Source organism: Chionomys nivalis, chromosome 7 (assembly GCF_950005125.1).
Source record: "Chionomys nivalis chromosome 7, mChiNiv1.1, whole genome shotgun sequence".
Lineage (NCBI taxonomy): Eukaryota > Metazoa > Chordata > Mammalia > Rodentia > Cricetidae > Chionomys > Chionomys nivalis.
In genome coordinates this window covers 96,451,497-96,479,496 of record NC_080092.1, presented here as the reverse complement: position 1 = coordinate 96,479,496, position 28,000 = coordinate 96,451,497, and the positions used below count along the sequence as shown (strand labels likewise).

The window sequence follows — 28,000 nt, the reverse complement described above, 5'->3', positions numbered from 1 at the left end:
TGGGAACGTCGCCCGCGCAGTGGTGGTAGGCCTGGCGGAAACGGGCGGACTGAGTGGAGTCGGAATCCGGGACGCTGGTTGGGCTGGGTTTCCGTGGCCGTGTTTCTGAAAGGACGGCTCGTAACAGGGCCCTCGGAGGCTGGGAGAAGCGCGGGATGGGCGCGCGGGGGATGGAACATTGAGCGGCACCATGCCTCGCCTGGCGCGACGCTGTGGCCCGAAACCGAACCGCTGGGGCTGAGGGACGGGCTCGCGGCCTTTAAAATGTCTTCATGGAGTTGATTGAATAGGTGTGAAGATCCGCTGGCCTTTCCAAGCCACTCCTAGAAAATGCCCCACCTTTGGGAAGCGGCGACGGGATGCATAGGAGATAGCAGGAATTCCTTCATGTGATAGGAGTCAAAACACATCTGGACTTGCAGGTCGCTAAAGTTGCTTTTGCGCGGGAGAAACACAAGCATTCCCCAGTGTCCACAACCCCAGTTACACTTTGCATTTTAATAAGAGGCTAGGCACACCAGGAAGACAGATGAGCGCCGCAGCCGGTTTTCTTCCTAGGCCTGCGAAGGTGGGTCTGGGTGAAGCGGAGCAGGGGAGAAACGGAGGGGGGGAATGCTAGAAAAATCCGTTCCCAGAGCTCACTCACACTTCCTGCTGGTCGCTGCCCACAAATAGTCGGGAGAGTTTCTTGGTAGACTGGGCCAGGATGTAGTTACCTTTCCACTTCAGCGTCCTCTCCCAGGGTAAAGGATGTGCACTGCTTTTTGCAAGAAGTCTCCAAATCTCTCTCTCTCTCTCTCTCTCTCTCTCTCTCTCTCTCTCTCTCTCTCTCTCTCTCTCTCTCTCTTTCTCTCACACACACACACACACACACACACACACAATCTTTCTTGAGACAGGCACACACCCTAGCCCAAGAACTCACTATATGGTCAAAGCTGGCCCTAACTCATAGCAATCCTGCTCCAGCCCCCAAGTGCTGGGATTACAAGTATGAGCCACTATATCTAACCTTTTCTTCTTTTTTAAAAAATGTATTTTTATTTTCTGTGTAGGGGTGTTTTGTCTGCTTGTATGTCTGTGTGCCACATGCATGAAGGTTAGAAGAGGGTGTCAGCCGGGCGGTGGTGGCGCACGCCTTTAATCCCAGCACTCGGGAGGCAGAGGCAGGCGGATCTCTGTGAGTTCGAGACCAGCCTGGTCTAGAAGAGCTAGTTCCAGGACAGGCTCCAAAACCACAGAGAAACCCTGTTTCGAAAAACCAAAAAAAAAAAAAAAAAAAAAAGAAGAGGGTGTCAGATCCCTTTGTCCCTCCTGTCCCCCATGGGAGTAACAGGTTGTGAGCCACCACGTGGGTCATGGGAATCCAACCCAGCTTCTCTGGAAGAGCAACAAGTGCTCCTAATGTCTGGGGCTTCTCTTCAGCCCCCTAGCTTTTTTTTTTTTTTTTTTTTTTTTTTTTTGGTTTTTCGAGACAGGGTTTCTCTGTGGTTTTGGAGCCTGTCCTGGAACTAGCTCTTGTAGACCAGGCTGGTCTCGAACTCACAGAGATCCGCCTGCCTCTGCCTCCCGAGTGCTGGGATTAAAGGCGTGCACCACTATCGCCCGGCTAGCTTTTTCTTTCTTGACAAAGTCTTGTTACGTAGCTCTTCCTGCCGCTTCCCAAGTTCTGGTATTGAAGCTAAGTATGTATTACCATACTCAGCTCTGAAATTTTTTTTAATTACTTATCTGTTTGCGGGGCAGGACACAGATTTACATGGAGGTAAAAGGAGAATTGGCAGGAGTCCATTTTCTACCTCTGTCATATGTGTCCTGAGGATCCAGCTCGCATAGTTAGGCATGGTGGCAGAAACACTTTTACCCACAGACCTATTCCTGGCTGTCCTGGAACTCGCGCTGTAGACTAGGCTGGCCTCGAACTCACAAGAGATCCGCCTACCTCTGTCCCCGCATGCTGTGATCAAAGGTGTACACCACCACTTATGAGGTTTCCTCCTAAGTGAGAGGGTCCTTAACAACCTTGGAGTCAAGCACTGGTAAATGCTGTATTTTATTTATTTATTTATTATTTTGGTTTTTTGTATGTTTGTTTGTTCTTGAGACTTGCATAGCCCGGGTTGGTCTTGAATTTGCTATGTAACTGAGGAAGACCTTGAGTGCCTGATTTTTTTCTGCCTCCCTTTCCCAAGTTCTGGTATTTCAGGATTGTCACCATATCCAGCTAAACTACATATTTTAAAAAACATTTTCTATTTAATTATACGATTGTGTGTATAAGTATGTGTGGGTGCAGGTGCCCATGGAGGCCACCTGGAGCTGGAGTTACAGGAGGTTGTGAGCTGCTCAGCACAGGTGCTGCAACCCAGCTCAGGTCTTCTGCAAGAACAGTTTGTGCTCTCAGCTCCCGAACCCTCTCTCCAGCTCCAGCCACGACTCTTGTAAGCAGCTACTCTATCTAATTTTCCCTGCTAGGAAGGATGAACTTGCTCAGCGAGAGTGCACATGACCGGACACTACTGTGAAGGAGCTGCAGAAAGCCCCCAAGTCCCAGATGGTAGGCGTGGAAATATAAACCCCACCCTACCCCACCTTTGCACCCCGAACCTCTGACTGCGTAGAATATTCTAGGAGATGGTCTCCGTGGTAGAGTAGCATTAGAAAGAACTTAAGCATTGAGTTGAGCCTTTCATCCCAGTACTTGGAGGTAAATGTAGAAACAGGTGGATCTCTGTGGATTCTAGTCCAGCCTGTTTGACATAGCAAACTCCAGGCCAGTCAGGGCTACACAGTGAGACCCTTCCCAGCCCTGCCTCCCCGCTCCCAAAAAGGAATTAATCAGTGAGCAGAGTTTTCCTTTAGCCTCTGTTTTGTAGTTTTTCTTTGGTTTTGTTGAGGCAAGGCCTCCCTATTGCTGTGGCTGGCCTAGAAGTGCTGTGTAAAAGATCAGGCTGGCCTGGAACTCACAGAGATCCACCAGCCTCTGCCCCCCCCCCCACTGAGTGCTGGGATTGAAGGTGAGCCACACCAGCCCATCTCTCAAGCTTTGAGTCCTCTGCATTTCCTGCTGGAAGCATCTTTAAACCCTCATTGGACACAGAGAACAGAAGACATTCTGGTTATTGACTGCATATGTCTGGTGGTTTCTGTGTGTAATGTCTGTAATGTCTGAAGTCTGAAGAGAGGTGTTGTCTGCACCCGGCTTTGCTGGCTAGGAAGGACTGTCTCTGGCCTCTTGAGTGCTTTCATTCTCAGAAGCTGGAGGAAAACAACTGACTTATCCGTGGTGCCTGGTGCTCCTTCCCCGGGGCCTGGAGAAGGCAGAGTGTTCTTCCTGTCCAGTGTCAACACATGCTCACTGCTGCATTTTGTTGATGTGATTCCCCCCCCCCCCCCCATTTTAGGCACTGAAAACCAAGAAAGGACTAAAAGGTAAGTGGAGACATGGAACATCCCTCTTAATCCAAATACACCTCTCCTTTTTTTTCTTTTTTTTTTTTCTTTTTGGTTTAAGGCTGGTCTGAAACGCAGAAATCTGCCTGCTTCTGCCCAAGTGCTGGGATTAAAGGGTTGTGCCACCACGGCCTGGTTGAGACCCTATTTTTTTTTTTTAACCAAAAAAAGTTAGTGAGAAGGCTCAGCAGGCAAAGGTATCTCATGCCAAGCCCAATAACCTGAGTCCTGCAAGTTGTCTTCTGACCTCCGCAGATGTCATGACGCACATTCCTGTTCTGACTTAAAAAAACAAGGTGTGTTGGTGCACTACTTTAATCCCAGCACTCAGATGATAGAGGCAGGTGGATCTCTGTGAGTTCAACACCAGCCTGGTCTACACAGTTCCAGGACAGCCAGAGCTATGTAGAGAGAAACAGTGTCTCATTAAAAACTAAAAAGACGAGGACCAAGACTTTGCTGACGCTCTCCTCCTAGACAGAGGGGTGGCGAGAGCAGCCTTAGCTCATGAAAGCCATAGGGTGGCCCCTACTGTTCAGCAGTTTTAAAAAACAAATACATGTAGTCGGAGAAAAACAGCTTCTCATTGAGCTCTGAATTCAGGGATATATGGTGGACGTTCAGGGTGGGGAAGGCAAATACAGCTGGGTAGGAGAAATAATTCAACTGTGCTTACCTAGATGTCCCCACCACACCTCCCCTCCATCCAAGAATGGCCAGGGAGAGTGCAGTCAGTCCAGCTCCAGGAGGTGGCAGATGGGGGAGGGGCTCCAGGGGACCACACTGGCCTAGGGGCTGGAGGACTGGTCACTGGCTTGTGTGTTTTGGGTGGGTGCGGTGGGTAGAAACATTTCAGTGAGAAATTACCTTCGGGAAGGTCATTTTCAACTTCTCCCCAGGCTTTAGGAAAAGCCCTGTGGCTTGTTGCCATTAGAGATCATCTCGTGGCCAGCCACAGTCGTTGTCAGCCCAAAGCCTGGGACCCAGAAGTCTCAGGGCTTCAGGTTTCTAAGTGTCATTCTTGCCTCCTTGCTCTCAGGTTCCATTGATGATGTCCTTGGCGACCTCCTGGGAGATGACAGTAAGTGCTTCTTCTCTGGGCAGGGGAGGGCAGACGGACAGAGTGGGGGGGCATAAGCCTGACCACTTGAGTTCCACCCTAGGACCCACGGGGGGAAGGAGAGAATTTCCCTCAGCAGCACCGAAGGCTCCTGCTTTGGCCACACCCACCAATGCTTATTTCCCAACTTTGGTTTTTCATTTGATTTTGTTCCGGCTAGGCAGCCTCTGTTCTGCTGAGCAGTTTCCCCAGCCAGTTTATATTTGTATTTTGTGCCGGGTCTCGTGATGCTCGGACTGGCCTCAAACTCCCTGGGTGCCCAGGGAGCCACTGAGCTTTCCCTCTGCTTCCAGAGTAGCGGTGGTCACAGCCTGTGCCACCAGGCCCAGCTCTCCCATCCTTTTGGTGACGGCCATACTGTGAACAACTGGGATGTATGTCCCAGTGCTGTGGAGTGTCTGCTCATGTGCTTGGGACAGTTCTGCTCAGAGCTTTGTCCACTTGGTTAAGGCACCTGGCTGTAAGAGTCCTCATATCACTTTGTTCTTTTCTAAGTTTTTTGTAATGCTGGGGGCGGGGGAACCCAGGGCCCTACACTGCTCTTTTACTGAGCTTCTTCTCTCAGCCACAGGTTCCTTATAGAGTCTTTCTTTTAAAAATCTCTAAGGTTTATTTTTTTGCTTTTTGGATTTGGAGGGTGGTGCATGCTTGTGCAATTGCACACGTGTGGAGGTCAGAGGGCAGCTCCTTCTAGTCTGTGGAAGCATATTCACCTGTTGAGCCATCTTGCTGGCTTTTTATTTATTTATATTTGAGATGGAGTCTCACTATATAGCCCAGGCTGGCCTCAAACTTGAGGAAATTCCCTCCCTTAGCCTTCCCTGTACAGTATTATAACCATGAGCCGTCATGTCCAGATGGCCCCTTACTATTTGTGTCCATGTCGCTGCACTGAGGAACAGGGCTTAGGGGATGTGCAGAGCTCACCAGGAGGGATCAAGACTTCTGTTTCGAGGGAGAATCATGTATTTCAGCCTGCGTTAGGATTATGGAAAACCCATCGTGCCTCTGCCTTTTCCTGTGGCACAGGTGGGTGGGTTGAACTGTTCATTGGCACTCCTGGCATCTGGGATTGACTTCCTACTGGGAAATGTACCCACTCCACTCATGTTTATCAGGGATGGCATCGGGATGTGCCTGTGATGCCAACAACCCTTCTGTGGAAGGGCAGCAGGCAGCTAAGTGGCGGAATCACGGTCCTCTTGGTTGTGGCTTCGCTACTTTGAGGCTGATTGGCGTGATATGACCTGTCTTATTTTCCTTGTTCCAGCAACACTGCTTGAGAAGCCTGTTGAGCCAGCCTCACGTGCCAGAGACACAGCAAGTGTACCTCAGTGGCCTGCTTCCAAGGCTAAAGCAAGGTAGACCCTGTTGGCCACTTTCCTGCACTACGCTCCATCTTGGCCAGTGCACCATTAATGTTGGGAGATTGCACTTTTCCCCTCAGCCCTGAGTATTGATGGAATCTGAAGGCCTGGCTCCTGGTCCTCCATCTGTTACTGGTCGTCCCAGGCTCCTCTGAGCTTCAGTTTCTGTAACCCTGAAGAAAGAGGATGGTTCAGATCACTGCCTTTTAGATTTGTTCAACCCCTGAGAATGAGAACTCCACCTTTTGCCTTCTCTCCATCTAGGTGGGGTGGGGCACACCTTTATTCCTGGTAGAGACGGGTAGATGCCTGTGAGTTTAAGGTCAGGTCTACATGGAAGTTCCAGGCCAACCAGGACTACATAGTGAGACACTGTCTTAAAAGCAGAAAGGGAACCGGGCAGTGGTGGCGCAAGCCTTTAATCCCATCATCCGGGAGGCAGAGGCAGACAAATTTCTAAATCTCTCTGAGTTCGAGGCCAGCCTGGTCTACAAAGTGAGTTCCAGGACAGGCTCCAAAGCAACACAGAGAAACCCTGTCTCAAAAAAATCAAAGCAGAGGGATACCAAAGAAAGAAAATTATGATTTTCTCTTGTTTTAAACAAGATTATTTGGATTTTGTTGGCTTTTTTTTCTTTTTGTTTGTTTGTTTGTTTGTTTATTTGAAAACAGGGTCTTGCTATATAATCATACTGGCTTGGTACTAACCATGTAGCCCATAGTGAACTAGTCTCAAACTTGGATCAATCCTTCTGCCTCGGCCTCCCAAATACTGGAATTACAGACATGTACCACTGTGCCCAACTTTAACTATAACTAACTTTGTGTGTATGTGTATGTATGCATATGAAGGCTGGAGCTGGTCTTTTGGGTGTTTTCCACTGTGGTTCTCCACCTTATCTTTTGAGACAAGCTCTCTCATTGTGTCTGGCACTCACCAGTTTGCTGGACTGGTTGACTGGGATTCTTTTATTTGCATGCCCCTCTTCTCCCTACCCAGCACAAGGGTTGCAGACATACAAGACCTTGCCCAGTTTTTTACATGGGTTTTGGGGACACGGATGCTTAAGATGCTAACCGAGCAGGTATTTCACTGACTGAGCCATTCGTTTGGCCGCAATATTTCCCTTCACCCCAATATTTATTTATTTATTAACAATTCATATTTAAAGAACTTCACTGCTTTAAAAAATAGAAAAACAGGCCGGGCGGTGGTGGCGCACGCCTTTAATCCCAGCACTTGGGAGGCAGAGGCAGGCGATCTATGTGAGTTCGAGACCAGCCTGGTCTACAAGAGCTAGTTCCAGGACAGGCTCCAAAACCACAGAGAAACCCTGTCTCGAAAAACTTAAAAAAAAAAAAAAAAAAAAATAGAAAAACAATTTAAGTAGAAAAGATCTATACTATGTGGTCTGTGGATTTTGGGTTTTTTTTGTATTTTTGAGACAGGGTTTTTTTTATGTAGCCTTGGCTGTCCTAGAACTCACTGTGTAGACCAGACTGGCTTCAAAGTCACAGATATCCACCTGCTTCTGCCTCCTGAGTGCTGGGATTAAAGGCTTGTACCACCACACACAGCCATATGTGAGATTCCTTTTTTTTTTTTTAAGATTTATTCATTTGTTATCTATCTGCATGCACAGAAGAGGGCATCAGATCTCACTATAGATGGTTGTGAGCTACCATGTGGTTGCTGCGAATTGAACTCAGGACCTCTGAAAGAGCAGCCAGTGCTCTTAACAGCTGAGCCATCTCTCCAGCCTTGAGATTCCTATTCTATTGCTGTCCTCCGAAGAAATCTCTCCCAAGTTCACTCTGACACAACTCTGTGAGACAAGGTCTCATGTATTCTAAACTGGCCTAAAATTGAGTATGTACCTGAAGGTGACCTGAAGTCCTAATCCTTCTCCCTCTACCTCCAAGTGGCAGGATAGCAGGTGTATGCCATTACACCTGACTGGCTTGCCTCCCTCCCCTCCCTTCCCCTTCTCTCATTTCCTCTCCCTTCTGTTCCCTGATGCTAGGATTGACCCCAGGGCCTTGAACATGCTGTAGCACTGAGTTACACCCCCAGACCCAAGTCTTAACTTTTATAAATCACCTAATGGCTTAGTCATATAGGTTGCTGATGATGTCATCTCTTTGCAGATCCCTCCCCAAAGACAGTGTTGAAGGGCCACTGGGAGCTGATGCTGAGGTGAGCCTGGTCCATTCCCCAGTCTTTAACCTTTGTGCTTGTCCCCAAAAAGTGAGACTGGAGTGGCCTAATAGCTCCTCACAGAAAGGTTTAGAAGTTTAGAAGTTCCTGCAAAGTTGGCTTGTTTTGTTTCATTTTGAGGTAGATTTTCTCTGTGTGACCCAAGCTAGCCTGCAACTCAAGCCTTCTGCCTCAGCCCAAAACAACAAGATCAGGGATTACAGATGTACAAACTCATATATAACTTGGACTCCCCCCCACACACACACATACACACATTTTTTTTATTTTTTGAGACAGGGTTTCACTATGTGGCTCTAGTTGACCTGGAACTTATCTTGGAGACCAGGCTGGCCTCAGTCTGGAACTCATAGAAATCCACCTGACTCTGCCTATAGGTGCTAGGAATGAAGGCATGTTTCACCATGCCCAGCTTTGTACCTGATTCTGTTTGTTTCTTTTTTGAGACAAGAGTCTCTCTGTGTGAATCTCTGTGAGTTCGAGGCCAGCCTGGTCTACAAGAGCTAGTTCCAGGACAGGAACCAAAAGCTACGGAGAAACCCTATCTCGAAAAATCCAAAAAAAAAAAAAAGAGTCTCTCTGTGTAACAACCCTGGCTGTCCTGGAACTAGCTTTTGTAGACCAGGCTGACTTTAAACTCAGAGATCCGCCTGCCTCTGCCTGCTGAGTGCTGGGATGATTAAAAGCGATACCACCGCCCCGGCTTCTACTTTTCTTTTTTTGTTTTTGTTTTTCGAGACAGGGTTTCTCTGAAGCTTTTGGAGCCTGTCCTAGAACTAGCTCTTGTAGACCAGGCTGGCCTCGAACTCACAGAGATCCACCTGCCTCTGCCTCCCGAATGCTGGGATAAAAGGCGGGCGCCACCACTGCCCAGCTTGTACTTGATTTTTTTTTAATTTATTTATTTATTATGTATACAATATTCTGTCTGTGTGTATGCCTGCAGGCCAGAAGAGGACACCAGACCCCATTACAGATGATTGTGAGCCACCATGTGGTTGCTGGGAATTGAACTCAGGACCTTTGGAAGAGCAGCCAGTGCTCTTAACCGCTGAGCCATCTCTCCAGCCCTTGTACTTGATTCTTTTTTTTTTATTATTTTATTTATTTATTATATATACAACAGTCTGCCTCCATGTATGACTGCAGGCCAGACGAGGGTGCCAGATCTCATTACAGATGGTTGTGAGCCACCATGTGTTTGCTGGGAATTGAACTCAGATCCTCTGGAAGAACAGTCAGTGCTCTTACTGCTGAGCCATCTCTCTAGCCCCTTGTACTTGATTTTTTAAAAAAAATATTTATTTGTTTGTTTGTTTGTTTATTTATTTATTATGTATACAATATTCTGTCTGTGTGTATGTCTGCAGGCCAGAAGAGGGCACCAGACCTCATTACAGATGGTTGTGAGCCACCATGTGGTTGCCGGGAATTGAACTCAGGACCTTTGGAAGAGCAGGCAATGCTCTTAACCACTGAGCCAACTCTCCAGCCCTTGTACTTGATTTTTAAAGTAGAGTGATGTCCCTGGACTGCTGAATGGACACAAACAGCATCCATTTCTTCCTTATCAGAACAATGAGCTAGATGACAGAGCGCTCCCAACTGCAGAAATGGGCATCACCTCTTCCCATGAGACAGCCAAGTTGACTAGGTGCATGATTAGGAAGTAGTCTTCCTGAAGGCCTGTGGTGGAAATAGCTTCTGCAGTTAGGGATAGACACTGGAAACACTTCTGGGTCTCCACAGACAGGCAGGTTTGACTTCAAAGAGCTGATCCCTGGAGATTGTGGAGCAAGAGACCCTCCTGTTTATGCCTCATCAGTTAAGCTTTCTGCCCCTGCTGAGCAAAAGCAAGGTGATTAGGACTGGGAACCCCCAAGCCTGCTGGTCCCTGACTGACGCTGGTTTCGCTGTGTCTTTACCTGTGGCCTAGGTCTCCAGCGTCTCAGATGCAGACCCGCAGGTCTTCTTGCAGAACATGAAGGTAGCCAAACAGCTTCGCCCCCTTCAAGGCTGGGGTGGGTGTGGGATCCCAGCAGGTCAAGTCAAGGCTTCCCAGTCCTGTAACTTCTCCTGTATAGCCCTGGGCATCTGTAGCCTGGGAAGTCTGCCACAGGCCTCCAGTAGGAACCACAGACTTTCCTAGCTGGGACCACCTGGGGGAGTAGACCAGGGTTAAAGTGTCCTCTAAAGTCTGCTCCTTGCCTTTCCTGTGCTTTTCCCCAGATTCCCTGTCAAAAGCTCTTCCCTCTCATCAGATAAAACTAGAAATAAATCTGAATCTTCAGAGAATTGTGGGTGTCAGCCACCTCTGTTCTGTTTTCACAGCCAGCAGCACTGTGTCTCGTTCTGCCATGGTCCCCAGGTCAAGGCAGAGCTCTTGGCTGCAGACTTGTAGAGCTCTTTATGCATTTCTGTATCCATTTTCTTCTTGTCTCCATTTTTCTCTGTCTGTGTTGACTTGTGTCTCTCACTACCCCGCCCACTCTGCCTGCCTTTGGCTCCATTTTCTTTTCTTTCTCACCGGTTTCCTCAGTTTCTTTCTTTCATCCTCTCCCCTGGGTGCCCAAGCCTGTCGTCCTCCACCTTCCAGACCAGTCAGCTCTGTGCTGCCACAGAAAAGCATTCCGTCACCAGGGACATTTCTTTAGCCCAATTTGGGATGAAGTTGGGAGCAGGAGTTGGTTTGGCCTCTGGTGAGGGTGGCAGATGGCAGCAGGGAACTGTATTGGTCACATGGCCACATTTTGAAGCACAGCAAAGGAAGACGATGGATGTGGTTCTGGAGTTCTTTTCAAGACACTGCCCCCAATGACTCAGAGGCTCCTACAAAGCCCCTACTTCCTAATACCACCTCCCCAAGCCAAGACTTTCGTATCATCTAAACCATAGCCCCTTCCAGACATCAGGCTTCTCTCCTACTGTCCTAGGACCTGGATAGCATGGACGATGATCTCTTTGGTCAGATGAAGTCTCATCCACCCTCTGGCAAAGGACCTGCAAAGGGTTCTGGGAAAGAAGTGCCTAGCAATCCCAAGCCTGCTGACACATTAACAGCTAATGAGAAAGGTATGTGGAAGTTAGCTCTGTGTCCTGTGAGTTTTCTGTGCTGTCTTAGTCACTGTTCTATTGCTTTGAAGAGACACTATGGCCAAGGCAACTCTTTTTTTTTTTTTTTTTTTTTTGGTTTTTCGAGACAGGGTTTCTCTGTGGCTTTGGAGCCTGTCCTGGGGCCAAGGCAACTCTTAAAAAGAAAACATTTAATTAGAGCCTGGCTCACAATTTCAGAGGTTTGGTCCATTATCATCATGGCAGGGAGTGTGGAGGCCCACATGGTGCTGGCGAAGTAGCTGAGAGCTACATCCTGACCCACAGACAGAGAAATAGAGACACTGACTGGGTCTGGTTCAGACTTTTTTTTTTTTGGTGTTTCTTTCTTTTTTTTTTTTTTCTAATCTCTACATTGCCATGTGGTTGTGGCGTACCGGTAAGGTTCCATCCAGCGTCCAACATCTGTTTCCTTCTCCCTGACTCTGCCTACTTTCTCATCCCCTATGTGCCTAGATTCGCACCTTGCCCTATTCTGCACTGCAATAGGCCCAAAGCAGCTTCTTTATTAACCAGCACAGAGGGGAATCCCACATCACCTCCTAATCTTTGTAATCCTTTCAAACAGTACCACTCTCTGATTACTAAGCGTTCAGATATATGAGCCTCTGGGAGCCATTGTCATTCAGACCACCAGTGTCCCTAGGATGGAGAGGCCAAGCAGCCAACTGTGTGTGTTTATGTGGGGAAAAGGTCTGTTCTGTTCTTCTTGTCTCCGGGTGACTGCTGCTGTGAAGCTTCGCCATGACCAAAGCAGCTTGGGGAGGGAAGGGTTTACTTGGCTCACACTTCCACAGCACTGTTCATCTCAAAAGAAATCAGGAAGAAACTCAACAGGGAAGGATCCTGGAGGCAGGAGCTGATGCAGAGTCCACGGGAGGGGTGCTGCTTACTGGCTCACTCCTCATGGCTGGCTCAGCCTGCTTTCTTATAGAACCCAGGACCACCAGTCCAGGGATGGCACCACCCACTGCGGGCTGGATCCTCCCCCATCAATCACTAATTTAAAAAATGCTCTGTAACAGTGGGTCTCAACCTGTGAGTCCTGACCCCTTTGGTGGTCAAACGAGTCTTTCACAAGAGTCACATGTCAGACATCCTGTGTGTCATATTTACTTTACAGTTGATAACAGTAGCAAAATTACAGTTGTGAAGTAGCAATGAAATAATGCTATGGTCGGGGGTCACCACAACACGAGGAACTGTGTTAAAGGGTTGCAGGATTAGGATGGTTGAGGACACTGCCCTACAGGCTTGCCTGCAACCAAACTTTATGGAAGCATTTTCTTTTTTTTTTTTTTTTTTTTTTTAATATTTATTTATTATGTATACAATATTCTGTCTGTGTGTATGCCTGCAGGCCAGTAGAGGGCACCAGACCCCATTACAGATGGTTGTGAGCCACCATGTGGTTGCTGGGAATTGAACTCAGGACCTTTGGAAGAGCAGGCAGTGCTCTTAACCTCTGAGCCATCTCTCCAGCCCCTGGAAGCATTTTCTTAATTAAAGCTCCCTCCTCTCAGATAACTTTAGCTTGAGTCAGGTTGACTAAAACTGTCTAGCACACCTCTTTTACAGCTGCTAGAGGGTCATTTTTATCTAAAATGGAAAGTCTGGGCTGAGATATGGCCTAGTGATAGAGCACTTGCCTCTGCATGGCTTCCTGGGTTTTACTCACTGCAAAAGGGAGAAGTGTGGCGCAGCTTGGGAATCCCCCGAGCCAGCGATTGGTGGTGAGGGGTGGGAGTACCTTCCAATCATGTCTCCCTCCCAGAGGTCCTGGTGAGAAGCAGGTGTATGGATTGCTCCATGGCTGTGCTTACAGCCAAGAACCTCAGTTTGTCAGAACAAAGTGCCCGCTGTCCCTGGTGCTCCAATACAGGGAAAACCTTGGGCAAGAAAGACTCGGTTCTACAACTGCCTTCTCTCTTCTTCCTGTAGGGGACACCATTGCTACTAAGAAGCCACCTCTCCCTTCTAGCAACTTTGGGCTTCAGTACAAGAAGTTTTCCTTTGAAGGTATCTCGTCTCTCCCGCCGCACATCCCCTTTTCTGGACTGCTTTGCTTGAGAGCAGTCCAGATGCTGCTGCTGAAGGGCCCAGTCTCTGTGTGTCAGAGGAGCAGAGAGCTAGTCATGATTAGGAACTAACTGTGCTAGCAGCCAAGATGTTTGAGGAACTTACTCACAAAGACTGTGAAGCCAGGCTTCAAAGCGAAGGATTTTTATGAATTTATGAATGGATTCATGCCTTAGGGACATTTCTAGGAGTCCCAGGGTTCACTCAACTCCCTATGCCTTGCTTAAGCCCCTCTGCACCTACCCTGCCCCATAGACCCCACTGTGGCAGCTTCCGGCTTGGCTTACCTAAGCAAAAGACAGCAGTCTGACCTTTGTCTTTGTTTCTGGCCATGAGACTTTGAAGACCCCTTGGCGGGACTTCTCTCTGATGAGGAGGAAGAAACTGCCAAGAAGCCACCCATAGTGGAGAGTAAGCCTGCTTCCAAGAGCCCCAGCATGGCAGCAAGCCAAGGTAGGAGAGGCCTACTTATGGTCCCAGGGTGGGCAGAGTCATGGCGGCTTTCTAGTACAGAGCCCAGACCTCGGCAGGGCAGGCTCTAGGACTAGGGTGGTGAATGTGTGATCTGGGGTGGGGTCAGAGTCAGGGTCCCTGAACAAACCAGACAAGTGCAAATGGTTGTCTCCCCCCAACCCCCTTCGGTCACCAAGCATTGGGCCCTGCTTTTCTTTCTTAGGTCCTTCTGTTCCTCTGACTCCTGGGGATACTCCTATCCGGAAGAAAGAATTGCTGTTTGACGAAGGGGACGACATCATGACCACCCTGGGTTTTGAAGACAGCCCCAAAGCAGAGAGGAAGAAGACCGGAGACCAGTAAGAATCGTTATGAAGTAGGGAGTCCCTGGCCAGGGAAAAGCTCAAAGGTTGCAGCAACATGGGAGCCCCATGTCATGGCACGGTCCTTCCATACCTGTCCCACAGGGAAGGGCCCCTTCCTGCTCGCTCGAAGCTGGATGAACTGCTGGGGCGAGGCACAGCTGCCAAGCTCCTTGCTCGTCCAGGCGCTGGGGAGCACAAAGAGTTCAAGCTAGACAAGAAGTATCAGAAGCCAAAGGGTGAGGACGCCTGGAGGAGGGGGGGGGAGTCTGTACTGGCTGCAAGGTTGCTGTTCTCTCTCTGTCTCCCCCACATCCCATGTTTTTTTTGTGGGGGGGTTGTTGGTTTGTTTTTTTGAGATAGGGTTTCTCTATATAGTTCCTGGCTGGCCTGGAACTCACTGTGTAGACCAGGGTGGCCATGAACTCACAGGAATCTGCTTGCTTCTGCCTTGTCACATGTTGAGATTGAAGGTGTGTGCTACTGTACCCAGTTTTTTCCTCTCTTTTGAGACAGTGTATTACTCTAGACTAGCTTCAAATTCATAATAATCCTCTACCCAAGTGCTGGGCTTAAAGGTGGGAGCCACTGTATTCAGCTCAAACCACATATTTAACAAGAGCTTCCCTTCAGAACACACATTCTGAACTCTCTGTCACAGAGACAGCTGTGTCATGAGATAGCTTACCCATAGGTGGTCTAACGCTCTGCTGCTTTCTATAGCTGCTGTTTGATTGGCCTCCACTCATTCAGCTGACTTCCCTCGGTCTGAAGATGTCACCCAGTGGTAGAGCATTTGCCAGATCCTGTAAAAAGTTTGGCTTTCCATGTTCTAGATCATGTTCATGCCCTTTAATTTACAGACAAAGAAGACAGCTGGGATGATGAGATCCTCACCTTTGGGGCTTACCAGCCCACTGTAGCCTCCTCTGAGGGCAGGCAGTCTCGCCGACAGTCGGTCAGGTAAGTGGAGACTCAGGGAGGTCAGCCTTGGGCACAGGCCTGTCCCTGTAGCCTTCCCCATCCACCCAACAGACATAAGTCTGCAGGTGCCAATGGGAGAGGGAAGCTAGGAACTCCCAACAGTGCGGGCGTCGACTGGCTGTCCTAAGCCCTGAGCCCCTCAGCAGGGAAGGAGGAAGTGGGCTTGCTTCTGCTGACGCCCTGAGTGTCGTGAAAGGCTGTTGTGTCATGGCCCAAGGACTATACAACCACCACCCGAGTCAGCAGTGGGGCTCCTCCGCGCCTTCCAGGAGCCCTGCCATTGGCCTTGTCCTCATAGCACACACTCTCATTTGCAGCAGAATAGACCAGCAACCAACTTTCCGGAATTTGTAATCTTCCTCCAAGTATATGTTTTTGTTTTTGTTTTGTTTTTTTTGGTTTTTTGAGACAGGGTTTCTCTGTGGTTTTGGAGCCTGTCCTGGAACTAGCTCTGTAGACCAGGCTGGTCTCGAACTCACAGAGATCCGCCTGCCTCTGCCTCCCGAGTGCTGGGATTAAAGGCGTGCGCCACCATCACCCGGCATGTTTTTGTTTTAAAAGGATTTATTTTTTGTTTTTGTGTATATGAATGTTTTGTCTGCATATATGTCTGTGCACTATGCATGTACCTGGTGCTTCAGGAGGCCATAGGAGGATGTCAGATCCCCTGAGCTCAGGTCCTCGTGCTTATATGACAACTGACCTGTCTCTCTAGCCCTTTTTGTTGTTGAGACAGGCTGGCCTCTAAAGGGAGTTCCCTGTGTAGTCAAAGATGACGTTGCCTTTATCCTCCTGCCTTCACTGGGCAGAATGCTGGGACAGCAGGTGTACGCCTCCATCCTGGTCGGCTGTGGTACTACAGATGAGCTTAGTATATGGCAGACCTGCCGTCTGCCAGCTGAACCTCACTTCCAGCTGCTGTGGGATGTTCACTGTTGTTCACACTGTTCTGACACAGTCTTTGTAGCACAGGCTAGCTTTGTACTTACAGCAGTCCTGCCACGGCCTCCTGAGTGCTGGGATTACAGGTGTGAACCACTAAGCCCAGTTTGCTATGGGCCAGATATGCGCCCCCTCAACAGCAAAGAGTAAAGCTTATAGGGGGTAATGGGTAATGGGCTGGACTTCCTCCCCTGTCCCACACTCTCTTCTCTGTTTTGAAGCAGGTTCTTGGGAGAAGGTGGCTCAGACCTTAAGGGAGAACCTAGCTTCAAACAGAGCCCTCCCCCTGCTTCCAGCCCCATCCACCCCAGGAGAGGAGGAGCCGACTGGTTAGGCCTTAAGGATGATGACCTGGCCCTTAAGGATGATGATCCTTCTCCTGTTCAAAAGGCTCAACAAGAAGACTCAGCCATTTTGACACCATCTCTAGCCCCCACTACAAACCAGCACTCAGCCCCAGAGCCACACTCTGTGCCAGCTGGACTGCCCTCAGCCACGAAACCAGCAGCCAAGGGTGCGAGGCCCTCTACCAAAGCCAGCCAGGCCTCACCGAAAACCTCTGAGGAGAAGGACGACGACTGGCTGAGCCATGTCATTTCTCAGAAGAAATCCCACGGTCTAGCCAGAGAGGAGCATGCTGCGCCCTCTAAGAGCCTGAACTCATTGGGATCATCGGGTCAGACCCCTTCTAGCAGGTATGGGCATGGGCCACCATGGTTGGTGGAAAGGATTTGGCAAGGTCTGAGGGGCTAGCTTTGCCCACCTTACCTGTCATCCTCTGTTAGAGATACTATTGTGGGCACTGATGCCAGCTCCGCTTTGCTGCCCAAATGTGGACAGAGAGGCCAGGTGCTGGTGACACCCATGCCCTGACTGCTGTGGGAACAGGTACTGACTGGATTAGGCAAAACAAAACAGAGGATTTTTTTTTTTTTCCGAGACAGGGTTTCTCCGTAGCTTTTGGTTCCTGTCCTGGAACTAGCTCTTGTAGACCAGGCTGGCCTCGAACTCACAGAGATCCGCCTGCCTCTGCCTCCCGAGTGCTGGGATTAAAGGCGTGCGCCACCACCCCCCGGCCAGAGGATGTTTTGAGGTAGCAGGATTCACTGTCTGTTTGTCTGAGCTGAAGCCTTGTCCACAGTACCAGTTAAACACTGTGCCAAATGTAGGTGTTTCTGTCAGCTCGTTAAAAGTGGCTAATGCATGTATGAATTAAGCTTCCTGTATCCTCTTGGAAGCATTCGAGTAAATGTGGAAGCTGAGAGGCAGCCCCTGAGAACGATAGAATGGCTGTCCAGCGAGGCTGGGGAGTGAGTGACCCCTGTAGGCGGGAAGGGAAAGGGGCTGACAAGGCCAAGTCCAGAGGAAACAGTGACAAACCTTGCAACCAGAACCAAGCAGGGGAGATTGTGTGACTTTGTGAGAGTCTTGGAACACCAACACCGTGTCCTAGACATCCTAGAGCTGGTGTGTTGGGGGAGAGCAGTTTTGACAGTGACCGGATATTGGAGAGCCAAGAAAGAAGAGGAGCTAATAGAAGAGAGTCATCCAAGGGTTAGCTGTGGGGAGGAGCGATTGAGCCGCACTAGAGTCCAAGACTGAACAAAGAGAAATGAAGGATGGCAGCACTTGAGCTTGAACTCAGCTCCAGTGTGTGCGACATGCTCCTGGGTGCTGCGATCAATGGATGCCGAGGTGGGCAGCAGGCCCACAAACTCCAGGAGCCCAGCCTAGAACACAGTCCAGAGGCGGGAGAAGAGGACTGGCGTAAGCTTCATGCTAGGGGCATGTCTGAGGCTGTCTTCCTGTAGCTTACCATGAGCCTTCACCTTTAATATGGACTTTCCTCAGCCAACCTGTTGCAAGCACTCAGGCCCTTGAGCAGCCCGCTGCTGGAGAAGCCTCGGGAGCAGCTACACAAGGGATTGCAGCTGTCAGGCCTGGCGTCACAGGGTATGTCCAGAGACAGGGCCGGGAGGGCGTGAGGGTAACGGGGCCAGCCCAGGCCTCCTTTCCTGGATAGATGATGACTGTGCTGGGACCCAAGGTGGCTTGCTGACTCTGTCTTGTTCCACGTCTATGCCTAGATGACAGAGATGTCTGAGGGCACATACCACCTCCTTTACCAAGCCACCAGTGCAGCCGATCTTTCGGTCCAGTAGAGTACCAGCCCTGAGACCTTTTCACCCAGTATTTGAATCCAGTGTTTTTCTTTGCTTCCCCTTCTCTACTTCTGTCTGACACAGAAGCCGATCAATGTGCTCTCGTCTTTGTCCCCAGATCCGCCATGAGTTGGAGCCCAGCCACTACTGTCCTCCCTGTCGGTGACCCCAAGACGGGAATGGCCTCTGCCTCTGGGGACTTCTCTAGCAGAGGTTTGTTTCCTTCTTTGGAGTTTAGCCGTGGGTGAGGAAGAGATACCTTGAGCTCCTTTGGGCACTCTGGAAGATGAGTGACAGGGACTCTTCCCAGATGCCCCTGGCTCCGCAGTCCTCTGAACCTTCTTCTCTTTTCTCTGTTGTCAAATTTTCAGAGCCTGCAGTTTATGTTCCACATTCCCAGGACCGCACGGGGCTCTCTGTGCCTGTCCAGGTAGGGAAGGTGGACAAACAGGTATAGGTCTTGGGCCCAGAGAACAATTCTCCCCTGCTCCAGGAGCTGGACTTTGACATTCTGCTAGAATATATCCCATATATCCAGTAGGCCATTGCCCACTCGCCCTGATGTTCCTCATTAGCCTCTCTACTCCCGACTGCAGTTGGCTGTAACTGCCAGCATCAGTAGGGAACTGGAGCTGGCTGCTGTGCAGGAGCAGCTTGGGATGTTCCCCTGAGAAGGCATTAGTACAGACTTGGCATTGTACTCAGTTGTACTCAGGAGGCTGAGACAGGAAGAGTACCACATGTTTGAGGTTGACCTAAAGCTATATAGTGAGTTCCAACCCATCCTGGATTCAAGAGGGGTGAGGGTTGCTCTCTAGAGGAAGCTTGCCTGGCGTGTGCAATACCCAGGGTTCAGTCCCCAGTACTAAAAAAAAAAGAGAAAAGAATAATTCTGATCCTTAGACAGCAGAACCAGAGAAAGAGATGCTGGGCCTGGCATGGGCTTCAAAGCCCACCTCTAGTGACCTATCTCCTTCAACAAGGTCACATCTACTCCAACAAGGCCATACCTAAATCCTTCCCATACAGTTCCACTGACCAGGGACCAAGTATTCAAACATGAGCCTATGGGGGACAGTATCACTCAAAGCACCACCATGTTCCATCTCACACAAACACCTGGACTAGAAGACTAAGGTAGAAAATCAAGTTTGAGGTCAGGCCTGGGCTATAGTTCCAAGTAGGCCAGCCCCTGACTACAGCTGCCCTGTTGTTGTACTGTAAGACATCCCCATCTCTGCATCTTCTCACCGCATCACTGGGCCTGGGAGGTAGGACAGCCAGGAGTAAGTCCCTGAAGGGACCTGACTGCAACCAACTGTCACCTAGGCCTATTGGCCCGACCTAAAGGGCCAGGTCAGAAGCTACTGTCATAACTGAGCCATTTGTTTCTCTCAGGCTAGCAATGGCTCCTCACTGAGGAGGATGTCCTTGGGGAGGGAGGCTGCTCTGTTTGTTGACCAGAGCTCTGATGACTTCCTTGCAAGGCCAAGGCCTAGAACTCGCCAAGATCCTGTCCTGCTAGAACTCTGGTCTCTAGCTACCTTAAAGGATGGCCAAGAGTTCCGGGTGTGGAGGCGGAGGAGCTCAGCAAGAGGCCTGTCGGCTTGTGGTTGGAACAGCTTTTATCCTCTCCCACAGCCCCTGCTCCCGGAGTCTGTGATGCAAAGTCTGCTGCCAGGCTCAGGATACCAGAAGCAACTCCTGGCTGCCCAAGGGCAGTTCCCAAGCAGCACTGCCCAGCTTCAGGTTGAGCTGCTGCAGAGCCAGACCAAGCTGGCCAAGCTGGAGGCCCAGGTGAGAGCTGAAGGGCAGTGAGGGCCACTGTCCTGGGAAGCAGTTGGAAGCATCACCAGGAGGGAGGAGGGGCTGAATGCACAAAATGTGGAATTGGCTACTTGAAGGTCCCTACTACCCTCGCTTCACCCGTGCCCAGGTGCGGAAGTTGGAGCTGGAGCGGACCCAGCACAGCATGCTGCTGGAGAGTTTGCAGCAGCGGCACCAGGCCGACCTGGAGCTCATTGAAGATGCGCACAGGTATCCACTGTCTCCAGTCTTGGGGGCTGCCCGAGCTCATGTTCAGATCTCCCTGGGCCCCAGGATCATGTCAGTGTGCTCCGTGAGACCCTCTAGGTGGGTGTTCTGTTGACAGAAGCCGTGTCAAGGTACTAGAAGCATCCTACCAGCAGCGGGAGGAGCAGCTCCGCAGAGAGAAGGAGTCGCTGTCAGCTCAGCATGCGTCATACTGCCGGGAAGCTGAGCAGGCCAGGGCTGAGCTCATAGCCCAGCACCAGCGGCAATTGGCCCTGGCTGCGCAGGAGAAGGACCAGGAGGTGGCACGACTTCGGGAGCTGCAGCAGTAAGGAGACTAGGGAGTGGCCTTGCAGGACTGACAAGAGGATGGGCAGGGGCTGGGGGTAGGCTTATGAGGATTGGCCGGCAGACAGCAGTGCCCAAGAGACCACAGTATGGCTCTACAGCTGTACATAAGCTTGCCCTTCCCTTCAGCCCATTGAGATGGAGGCTCAAGGCTGAGCACACCAATCCATTGCCTCTCATGGGTAGGGTTCCACCCACTCCGCTGGAATGGGAGGGTCTGAAAAGTCATGCATTGAGGCTCTCTGGATGGGAATGGAACTAAGAAAAGACTCTGGAGGGCAGAGCAGCCCATGGGCGAGCACAGAGGGCTAGGCACATAGCTTCCTCCTGCGCTGTGAAAGGGATCCTTTGCTGAGCAGCAGGGTGGATGTGCACATGGCATGGAAGCCATGAGAGATGAGACAGAAGAGCCAGGAAACTGAGGCACTGAGGCTCTGCCTGAAGGAGGAAGAGGAGGAGGTGGTGCTCAGAGGCATGTTCCTTTCATGGTCTCTGGTGTCATCTGTGGCCCTGCTCACAGTGACCCTTGGCCTTCCTGGCCTCTGCTGCCATCCCCTCAGGGCATCCATCCTGGAGATGCGCAAGGACCACGAGCACCAACTACAGAGGTTAAAGATGCTGAAGGACCAAGAAATCGATGCTGTCACCAGTGCCACCTCCCATACTCGGTATGTGTGCTACCTGGTGCTGCTTGCCCAAGGGATTGGTTGGGCCTGGTGTCCTGGGCGTGCCCCGGATGAGATGCCCTGATAATCCTTCAGGTCCCTGAATGGCATCATTGAGCAGATGGAGAAATTTTCCAGCAGCTTGAATGTGCTGTCCTCCCGCGTGGAGGCCTCACACCTCACCACTTCACAGGAACGGGAGCTGGGGATCCGGCAGCAGGATGAGCAGTTGCGAGGTAGCCCCTCTCTGTAACTAAGACTCCCATGTTAGGAAGGACGGCAGTCAGTGAGCACCCTGTGTATTGCCCCCAGCTCTGCAGGAGCGGCTGGGCCGGCAGCAGCGAGACATGGAGGAAGAGCGCAGCCGACTCCAGGAGGTCATTGGGAAGATGGAGGTGCGCCTGAGTGAGCAGAGCCGGCTCCTGGAACAGGTGAGGCTGTCCTGGTGTACAGGAAGTCTTCAGACCAGGGCCGCCTGTGATGAGCTCAGCCACTCTGATTTGACTCTAGCCAATAGGTCACACCCATGCGTAACCATTCTCTCCTCCACTCAAGCAGGCAGTGGCCAAGGCTTGTTCTTCCTGTCTCTTCCTCTTCTGTGTTCAGCCCTACGCTGGGTCCCCCAACACCTGCTCAAGCCACCCTGCAGAGCCCTCCACCATCACTGTACTTCTCTCTTCCTCCGGTCACTCAGATCTGTCACATCACCCCTGTGACACTGGGATGGAAACTCTTGACTAAATGTCAGTTAACCCCTTATGTGACAACCCTACATGTCATTCATAGATGAAAGTGAGCTTCGGTCTTCTTTTATTTTATTTTATTTTTTTTTTTGGTTTTTCGAGACAGGGTTTCTTTGTAGCTTTGGAGCCTGTCCTAGAACTAGCTCTTGTAGACCAGGCTGGCCTCGAACTCACAGAAATCCGCCTGTCTCTGCTGGGATTAAAGGCGTGCGCCACCACCACCTAGCTGCTTTGTTTCATTTTTAATGTGTGTGGGTGTTTTGCATTTGGAGGCCAGAAGAGAACATCATATCCTCTGGAACTGGAGTTACAGATGGTTGTGAGCTGTTCTGGGGTACTGGGAACTGACCAGTCCCCTGGAAGAGCAGTCAGTGCTCTTAACTGCTGAGCCATGGTTCTAGTCCCTACACTTTAGTCTTTAAGGAAGACTAAACTTGCTGAGCTTCTCCCCTCACGCTTACAGAAACGGTGGGTTCCCAACATGTATGACTGATAGGTAATGGGTCAGACCTGGCGGTTCAGGGCAGGGCACTCCTGAACCTTCCCTGTGGTGCAGTCTGACCGAGTTACTGGAGCCTCCTAACTCAGAACTGCAGGAGCTAGACCTGGGCAGTACCTCCCAAGCACCTGTCACTTCGTGTTTCTTTGGAAATGAGGGGTTTATGACTTAGCCTGAGAGAAGCCAGATTTGCCCAACTCTTTTGGAACAGTCTGGCCTGCTCCTAGAGTAGGGAGCCAACCCTCAGCTCTGTCCTGGGCCTTGCAGGAACGCTGGCGGGTGGCTGCTGAGAAGTCCAAGGCAGAGTCTGCACAGCGCAGCCTGGAGGAGCAGAGGAAGGTCATGGTCCAGCAACTCTCCATGGAGAGGGAGGAGCTGGAGAGAGCCAAGGTGAGTCCAGCTCCACCCTCAGCTGTTGACCCCACCATTCCTGCCTGAGGACACTCACACTCCCCTCCTGCCCCCACACAGAGTGCCTTGCTAGAGGAGCAGAAGTCAGTCATGAACAAGTGTGGGGAGGAGCGCCGGCGCCTGGCGGCAGAGTGGGCCGAGTATTTCACACAGCAGAAGCTGAGTAAGGAACGGGCCGAGCGCGAGGCTGAGAGGGCGCTGCATGCAGACTCCCAGCGGGAGGGCACCATCATCAGCCTGACCAAGGTAGGGCTCAGAGCCTCAGTGGCCCTGGCCTCCTAGCTGTGTGCAAATGATCCCAGGCCTAGGAAATAAGAGCACACAGCTGGACATGGCAAGAAATTGGAGCAGCAGTCAGCACATTGGGTAACTTCCTTTTCTAAGGCACTGAGCATATTTGTCTTACTTGCTAGTCGGTTCCTTTGGCTCAGATATGTGAGTGAGGAAAGTGATATTAGAGACACTGGACACACTGAATTTACATGACTTATGTGGGGGCTCCCAAACTGGGCTTCAGGCTTCTCTGATCCATGTCCAAGAAGCCCCTTGCTCTACTGTCCACTGCCAGAGGTGAGGGGGAAGGGGTCCCCAAGGGCTGTCCGGAGCCTGGTGTAGCTCTGGATGGGGGACCTCAGCATTGATTCCACCTTCTCAGGAGCAGGCAGAGCTCACAGTCAGGGCCTGTGAGCTCCGGGCCAAGGAGGAAAAGCTGGCTGCTGAGAGAGAGGCTTTGGAGAGAGAGCGCCAGGAGCTTCGGCTGGAGAAGGACAGGTTACACAAGGCCAGCCTGCGCCTCCAGGCCCGTGCACAGGAGCTGGAACACGTGAGCAAGGTGTGTCTTGGAAGGGCTGTGGGATGAGCCGCCATGTGATTCTAGCTAGCCGTGACCCATGGTCTCCCTGCAGGTGGCCTCCAAGAAGTATGAGGAGGGTGAGCAGGCCCTGCAGGAGGCCCAGCAGATGCAGTCTGAGCAGCAGGGTCGGCTGCAGGCAGTTCAGCGGCAGCAGGAATGGCTGCGGCAGCAGGAGCAGCGTATGCACCAGGCAAGGTTCCAGTTCCCACTCTTCTGTCCCTCAGGCCCACCTGCCTGTCCTTCTCACTGAGTCCATCTCTTGGGGGTTGGCGCAGGAGCATCTGAGCCTGGCGCAGCAGAGGCTGCAGCTGGACCGTGTGCGGCAAGATGTGCCCTCCAGCCTTCCAGGGCTGCGCTCCACAGTTCAGGGCCCTGCAGTGGCCAGCCTGGATGGTAAGTGACTCCAGGAAGATGGGACACAGTGGGAGCAGCAGCGGCAGGACCTCCTCCAGCCGCTCAGTGGGGGCTGCTTGAAGCTGTTCATTTGAAGACAGGGTCTTGCTTTGGAGCCCAGGCTGAGTTCAAACTCAGATCTTCCTGCCTCAGCATCCTGAATGTTAGATTATAGATGTGTCTACTGTTGAGCTATTGAGTATCTCTCTAGCTCCACCCCCTTTATATTGTTTTCTTTTTGTTTATTTTTGTTTTTCAAGACAGGGTAGAAAGAATTGTGTAGCCTTGGCTGTCCTGGAACTCGCTTGGTAGACCAGGCTGGCCTCAAACTTAGAGAGATCTGCCTGCCTCTGCCTCCCAAGTGCTGGGATAAAGGTGTGTGCCACCAGCTTTGTTTTCCTTTTTGAGGGGAGTTTTGTTGTTTCTGATTTTGTTTCGAGACAGGGTCTTACTTTGTAGCCCTGGCTCTCCTGGAACTCACTCTGTAGACAAGGCTGGCCTTGAATTCACAGTTAGAAATTCTCCTGCCTGTGTTTCTTGGTGCTGGGATTAATGAGCCACCACACATTTTTGCTGTTGTTATTTGTTTGTTTTTATTTCTGTGGAATCTGACCTTGTAGACCAGGCAGGCTTTGAACTCAGATTATTCCTCCTCCCTTTGCTACCCCTTGTTAGGATTGCTCTGCCACCACAGGCTCCAAGTCTTCTTTCTTCCTTGTTCTTTTGTATGTGGGTCTGTGCACCCGTGCTTCTGTAGAGCCCACAGGAGGTTACCAGGTGTCTGCTCTAGCACAGTGTGCCTTGTCCTTTTTAAAGACTGTTGTATGGGATGTTCTGTACTGGAGGAAGGCATCAGATCCCCTGGAACTGGAGTTACAAATGCCTGGGAGCTGCCATGTGGGTGCTATAACTGGAACCTGGGTTTTCCAGAGTCCCCAGGGCATGGGGCCAGGCTCTTCCCATCTAGGCAGTGTGGGTATGGGTCCTGCAGGAAAAATCAGGCCTCTCAGTTTTCTCCCTGACATTGGCCCCTGCCTTTCTCGTCAGCCATCCAGGCCCCTGCTCCCACCATTCCTCAGCGTAGCCAGACACCTGCTGCCTCAGTGTCCACACACCTTCTTGCCAAGCTGCTGCTGCTGAAGCACACAGCAGAGCAGGTAAGTGCCGCTGGGCTCGGGTGGTCAGGTGAGTGCCGCTGGGCTCGGGTGGTCAGGTGAGTGCCGCTGGGCTCGGGTGGTCAGGTGAGTGCCGCTGGGCTCGGGTGGTCAGGTGAGTGCCACTGGGCTGGGGTTCTCACACACACATTTATAACGGACTGTCACCCCAAGGTCCTAAGGAGGTCTGGCCCCTGCTCATAAGGGAAGGATAGACCACTAGGACTGGGGACTTGTTAGATGGTAGAATACTTGTCTAACTTGTACAGTGCCCTGGTTCAATCCCCAGTGATACCCCCTGTTAAAATTGGTTTTGAGCCAGGTGATGGTGACACACACCTTTAATCCAGCACTTGGGAGGCAGGTGGATCTCTGAGTTTGAGGCCAGCCTCGTCTACAGAGTGAGTTTCAGGACAGCCAGGTTACACAGAGAGAAACCCTGTCTCAAAAAAATCAGAGAAAAAAAAAATACAGAGCCTGCAACTTTCACCCCAGCACTTGGGAGGCAGAGACAGGTAGATATTTGAGTTCAAGGCCATTTTGATCTACATAGGAAGTTCTAGACCAGCCAGGGCTACACAATGAAAATCTGCCAAGAGGAAAAAAAAGACAAGAGGTGACAAACTGGGGCTGGAGAGATGGCTCAGTGGTTAAGAGCACTGGCTACTCTTCCACAAGTCATGAGTTCAATTCCCAGCAACCACATGGTGGCTCACAACCATCTGTAATGAGATCTGGCGCCCTCTTCTGGCATGCAGGCATACATAGAGGCAGAATGTTGTATACATAATAAATAGATAAATCTTAAAAAAAAAAAAAAAAAAAAGAGGCAGCAAACTGCCTACATAGCTAAGACCTGCTCTAGGCACAAGAGGTCAGCAATACCCTTTTAACCTGCAAATAACCTATGACGTCAGTGGCAATAGCGGCCACTCAAGGCGCAGGTCCCACATGGTATGCTCAGGCTGAAGACTGCATGTGCATCGTGAGCTTGCCTTCCTCACGGCCCTACAGAGCCATAGCCTTAGCCTTTTCCTTCCTGTTTGTTTTTTGTTTGCTCGTTTTGTTGAGATGGGGTCTCTCTCTGTAGCCCAGGCTAGCCTTGGATTTGCATGCGGTCCTCTTTCCATTGCTGGAACTACAGATGTGAGCCAGCATGCCCAGCTATGAGACAGTCTTATCAGTTTGTAGATGAAGACACTGGCCTAGAGACATGAGGTCATTGCTGATAAATTCCAAGACTCTCAAGTCCTTGCCAGGACTGACATCATGGCCTGTCTCATTCCATGCCTGAACTCCCATGTACCCCCACTGCTCCCCAGTGCAGGGAGTTCCTCAGTGCAGGCTGGCTCTCCAGGGTCAGGAGTACCCTGTCAGTGCATGGAAGTGTGAGCACTCACCTGAATCTGCCTGCCTCACAGGACCACGACTTCTTGGAGAATGAACAGTTCTTCCTGGAAACTCTGAAGAAGGCGCCCTACAACATGGCATACCATTCTGCCTGATGATAGCCAGCGCCTCCTCAGCCAGCCCGACCCAGAGCTCCCCCTCCCCGGAGGAGGCTCCTAGGAAGGTGGCGCACTACCCAGAGCCTGATTACAGCTTTCTGTGCGGACAGAGTATCTGTGTGTTCTTCCCAGCTAAGAGGCAGCAGGTGCCTCCCCAAGGGAGCAATGACATCAAGGCCTTCTTACCACCAATCACACACTCCTGTCCCATAGTAAGGCCCCAGCTCATCACCGCCTTCTACAGGGCAGCCACTGGAGATTCTCATGCCTGGGCTTATCTCAGGGCACTAGAGTGGGAAACCATGAACAGTCATCTACTTCTCCCTGACTGAGAGCTCCCTTCCCACTAGGGAATAAGGAGAAGGGCCTCTCAGCCCCATCTCATTCCCATTACTCCCTGGTAACCAGCCAACTCAACACGAACACACTAGCTCCTTCCTCCCATCCTAGTCTCTACCAGAGGTGGGCATGGGGAGCTGTAGACCCTAGGGTATATGGAGAAGCAGAGGAGGGAGGAAGATTTCAGGAGCTGGAGCCTCCGCCTGGAAATAAGGTACCCCTGGGGTCTGTGAGGGACCACACAGCTGAGCTGCTGCTGCTCCTCCAGTCTCTGGTATGCCAAGCAGGGTATCAGGAGTTGGCAGGGGAGGAGAAATGATCCGGCAGACCAGGACAGAAGGACTCAGAAAGAAACCACAGTTGTTAATACAGCAGTTTGCATTCAGGGGTGCTCCTCGCTTTCCACCTGAGCAGGTGTGCCCACAAGAGCAGGGGCAGAGGAGACACATAAAGCTGTGTTCACAGGGGCAGAGGAGGGACATGAAGCTGTGTTCACGGGGCAGAGGAGGGACATGAAGCTGTGTTCACAGGGGCAGAGGAGGGACACGTGAAGGTGTGTTCACAGGAGCAGGGGCAAAAGAGACACGTGAAGGTGTGCCCACAGGAGCAGGGGCAGAGGAGACACATGAAGCTGTGATCGCAGGGGCAGAGGAGGAAGGTGCGAGAGGCTGAGCCAGAGTCTGCCTGTGCTCCCCAGAGCTATTCTCAAAGGAACTTAATTCTCTTGGGCCCATTAAACTGCTCTATTCTTTGCGATTCTGTTTTGTTTTTGCATTGCTGGGGACCGAACCTGGGGCTGTACACA

The 28,000-nt window shown here is 51.0% G+C and overlaps 1 protein-coding gene across 5 annotated transcripts; it reads left to right on the top strand.

The window, feature by feature from the left end:
* Fbf1 (Fas binding factor 1) lies at positions 1–28,000 on the top strand. Of its 5 annotated transcripts, XM_057775262.1 has the most exons (30): positions 1–568; positions 2,476–2,557; positions 3,405–3,432; positions 4,493–4,534; positions 5,844–5,934; positions 8,089–8,137; positions 10,095–10,145; positions 11,092–11,230; positions 13,211–13,288; positions 13,685–13,801; positions 14,025–14,160; positions 14,269–14,402; positions 15,027–15,126; positions 16,311–16,784; positions 17,941–18,042; positions 18,370–18,464; positions 18,623–18,681; positions 19,893–20,048; positions 20,188–20,288; positions 20,404–20,610; positions 21,191–21,298; positions 21,392–21,531; positions 21,608–21,726; positions 22,805–22,927; positions 23,009–23,194; positions 23,604–23,780; positions 23,854–23,991; positions 24,077–24,194; positions 25,242–25,351; positions 26,770–28,000. In XM_057775262.1, the coding sequence occupies exons 2-30, from the start codon at positions 2,555–2,557 to the stop codon at positions 26,851–26,853; spliced, it is 3,465 nt and encodes a 1,154-aa protein (XP_057631245.1). In that variant the 5' UTR covers positions 1–568; positions 2,476–2,554; the 3' UTR covers positions 26,854–28,000. The 5 variants fall into 5 exon arrangements, with proteins under 5 accessions (XP_057631245.1, XP_057631244.1, XP_057631243.1 ...); XM_057775261.1 differs by lacking the exon at positions 2,476–2,557 and having other exon boundaries at positions 16,314–16,784; XM_057775260.1 differs by lacking the exon at positions 2,476–2,557.

Excerpts from the sequence above, each read along its gene's own strand:
- Fbf1 (XM_057775260.1), top strand. The coding sequence starts at position 530 with ATGAGCGCCGCAGCCGGTTTTCTTCCTAGGCCTGCGAAG. Across the intron at positions 8,138-10,094 it reads CACTGGGAGCTGATGCTGAG|GTCTCCAGCGTCTCAGATGC; the intron begins GTGAGCCTGGTC and ends CCTGTGGCCTAG. Across the intron at positions 18,682-19,892 it reads GGCTCTCTGTGCCTGTCCAG|CCCCTGCTCCCGGAGTCTGT; the intron begins GTAGGGAAGGTG and ends CCTCTCCCACAG.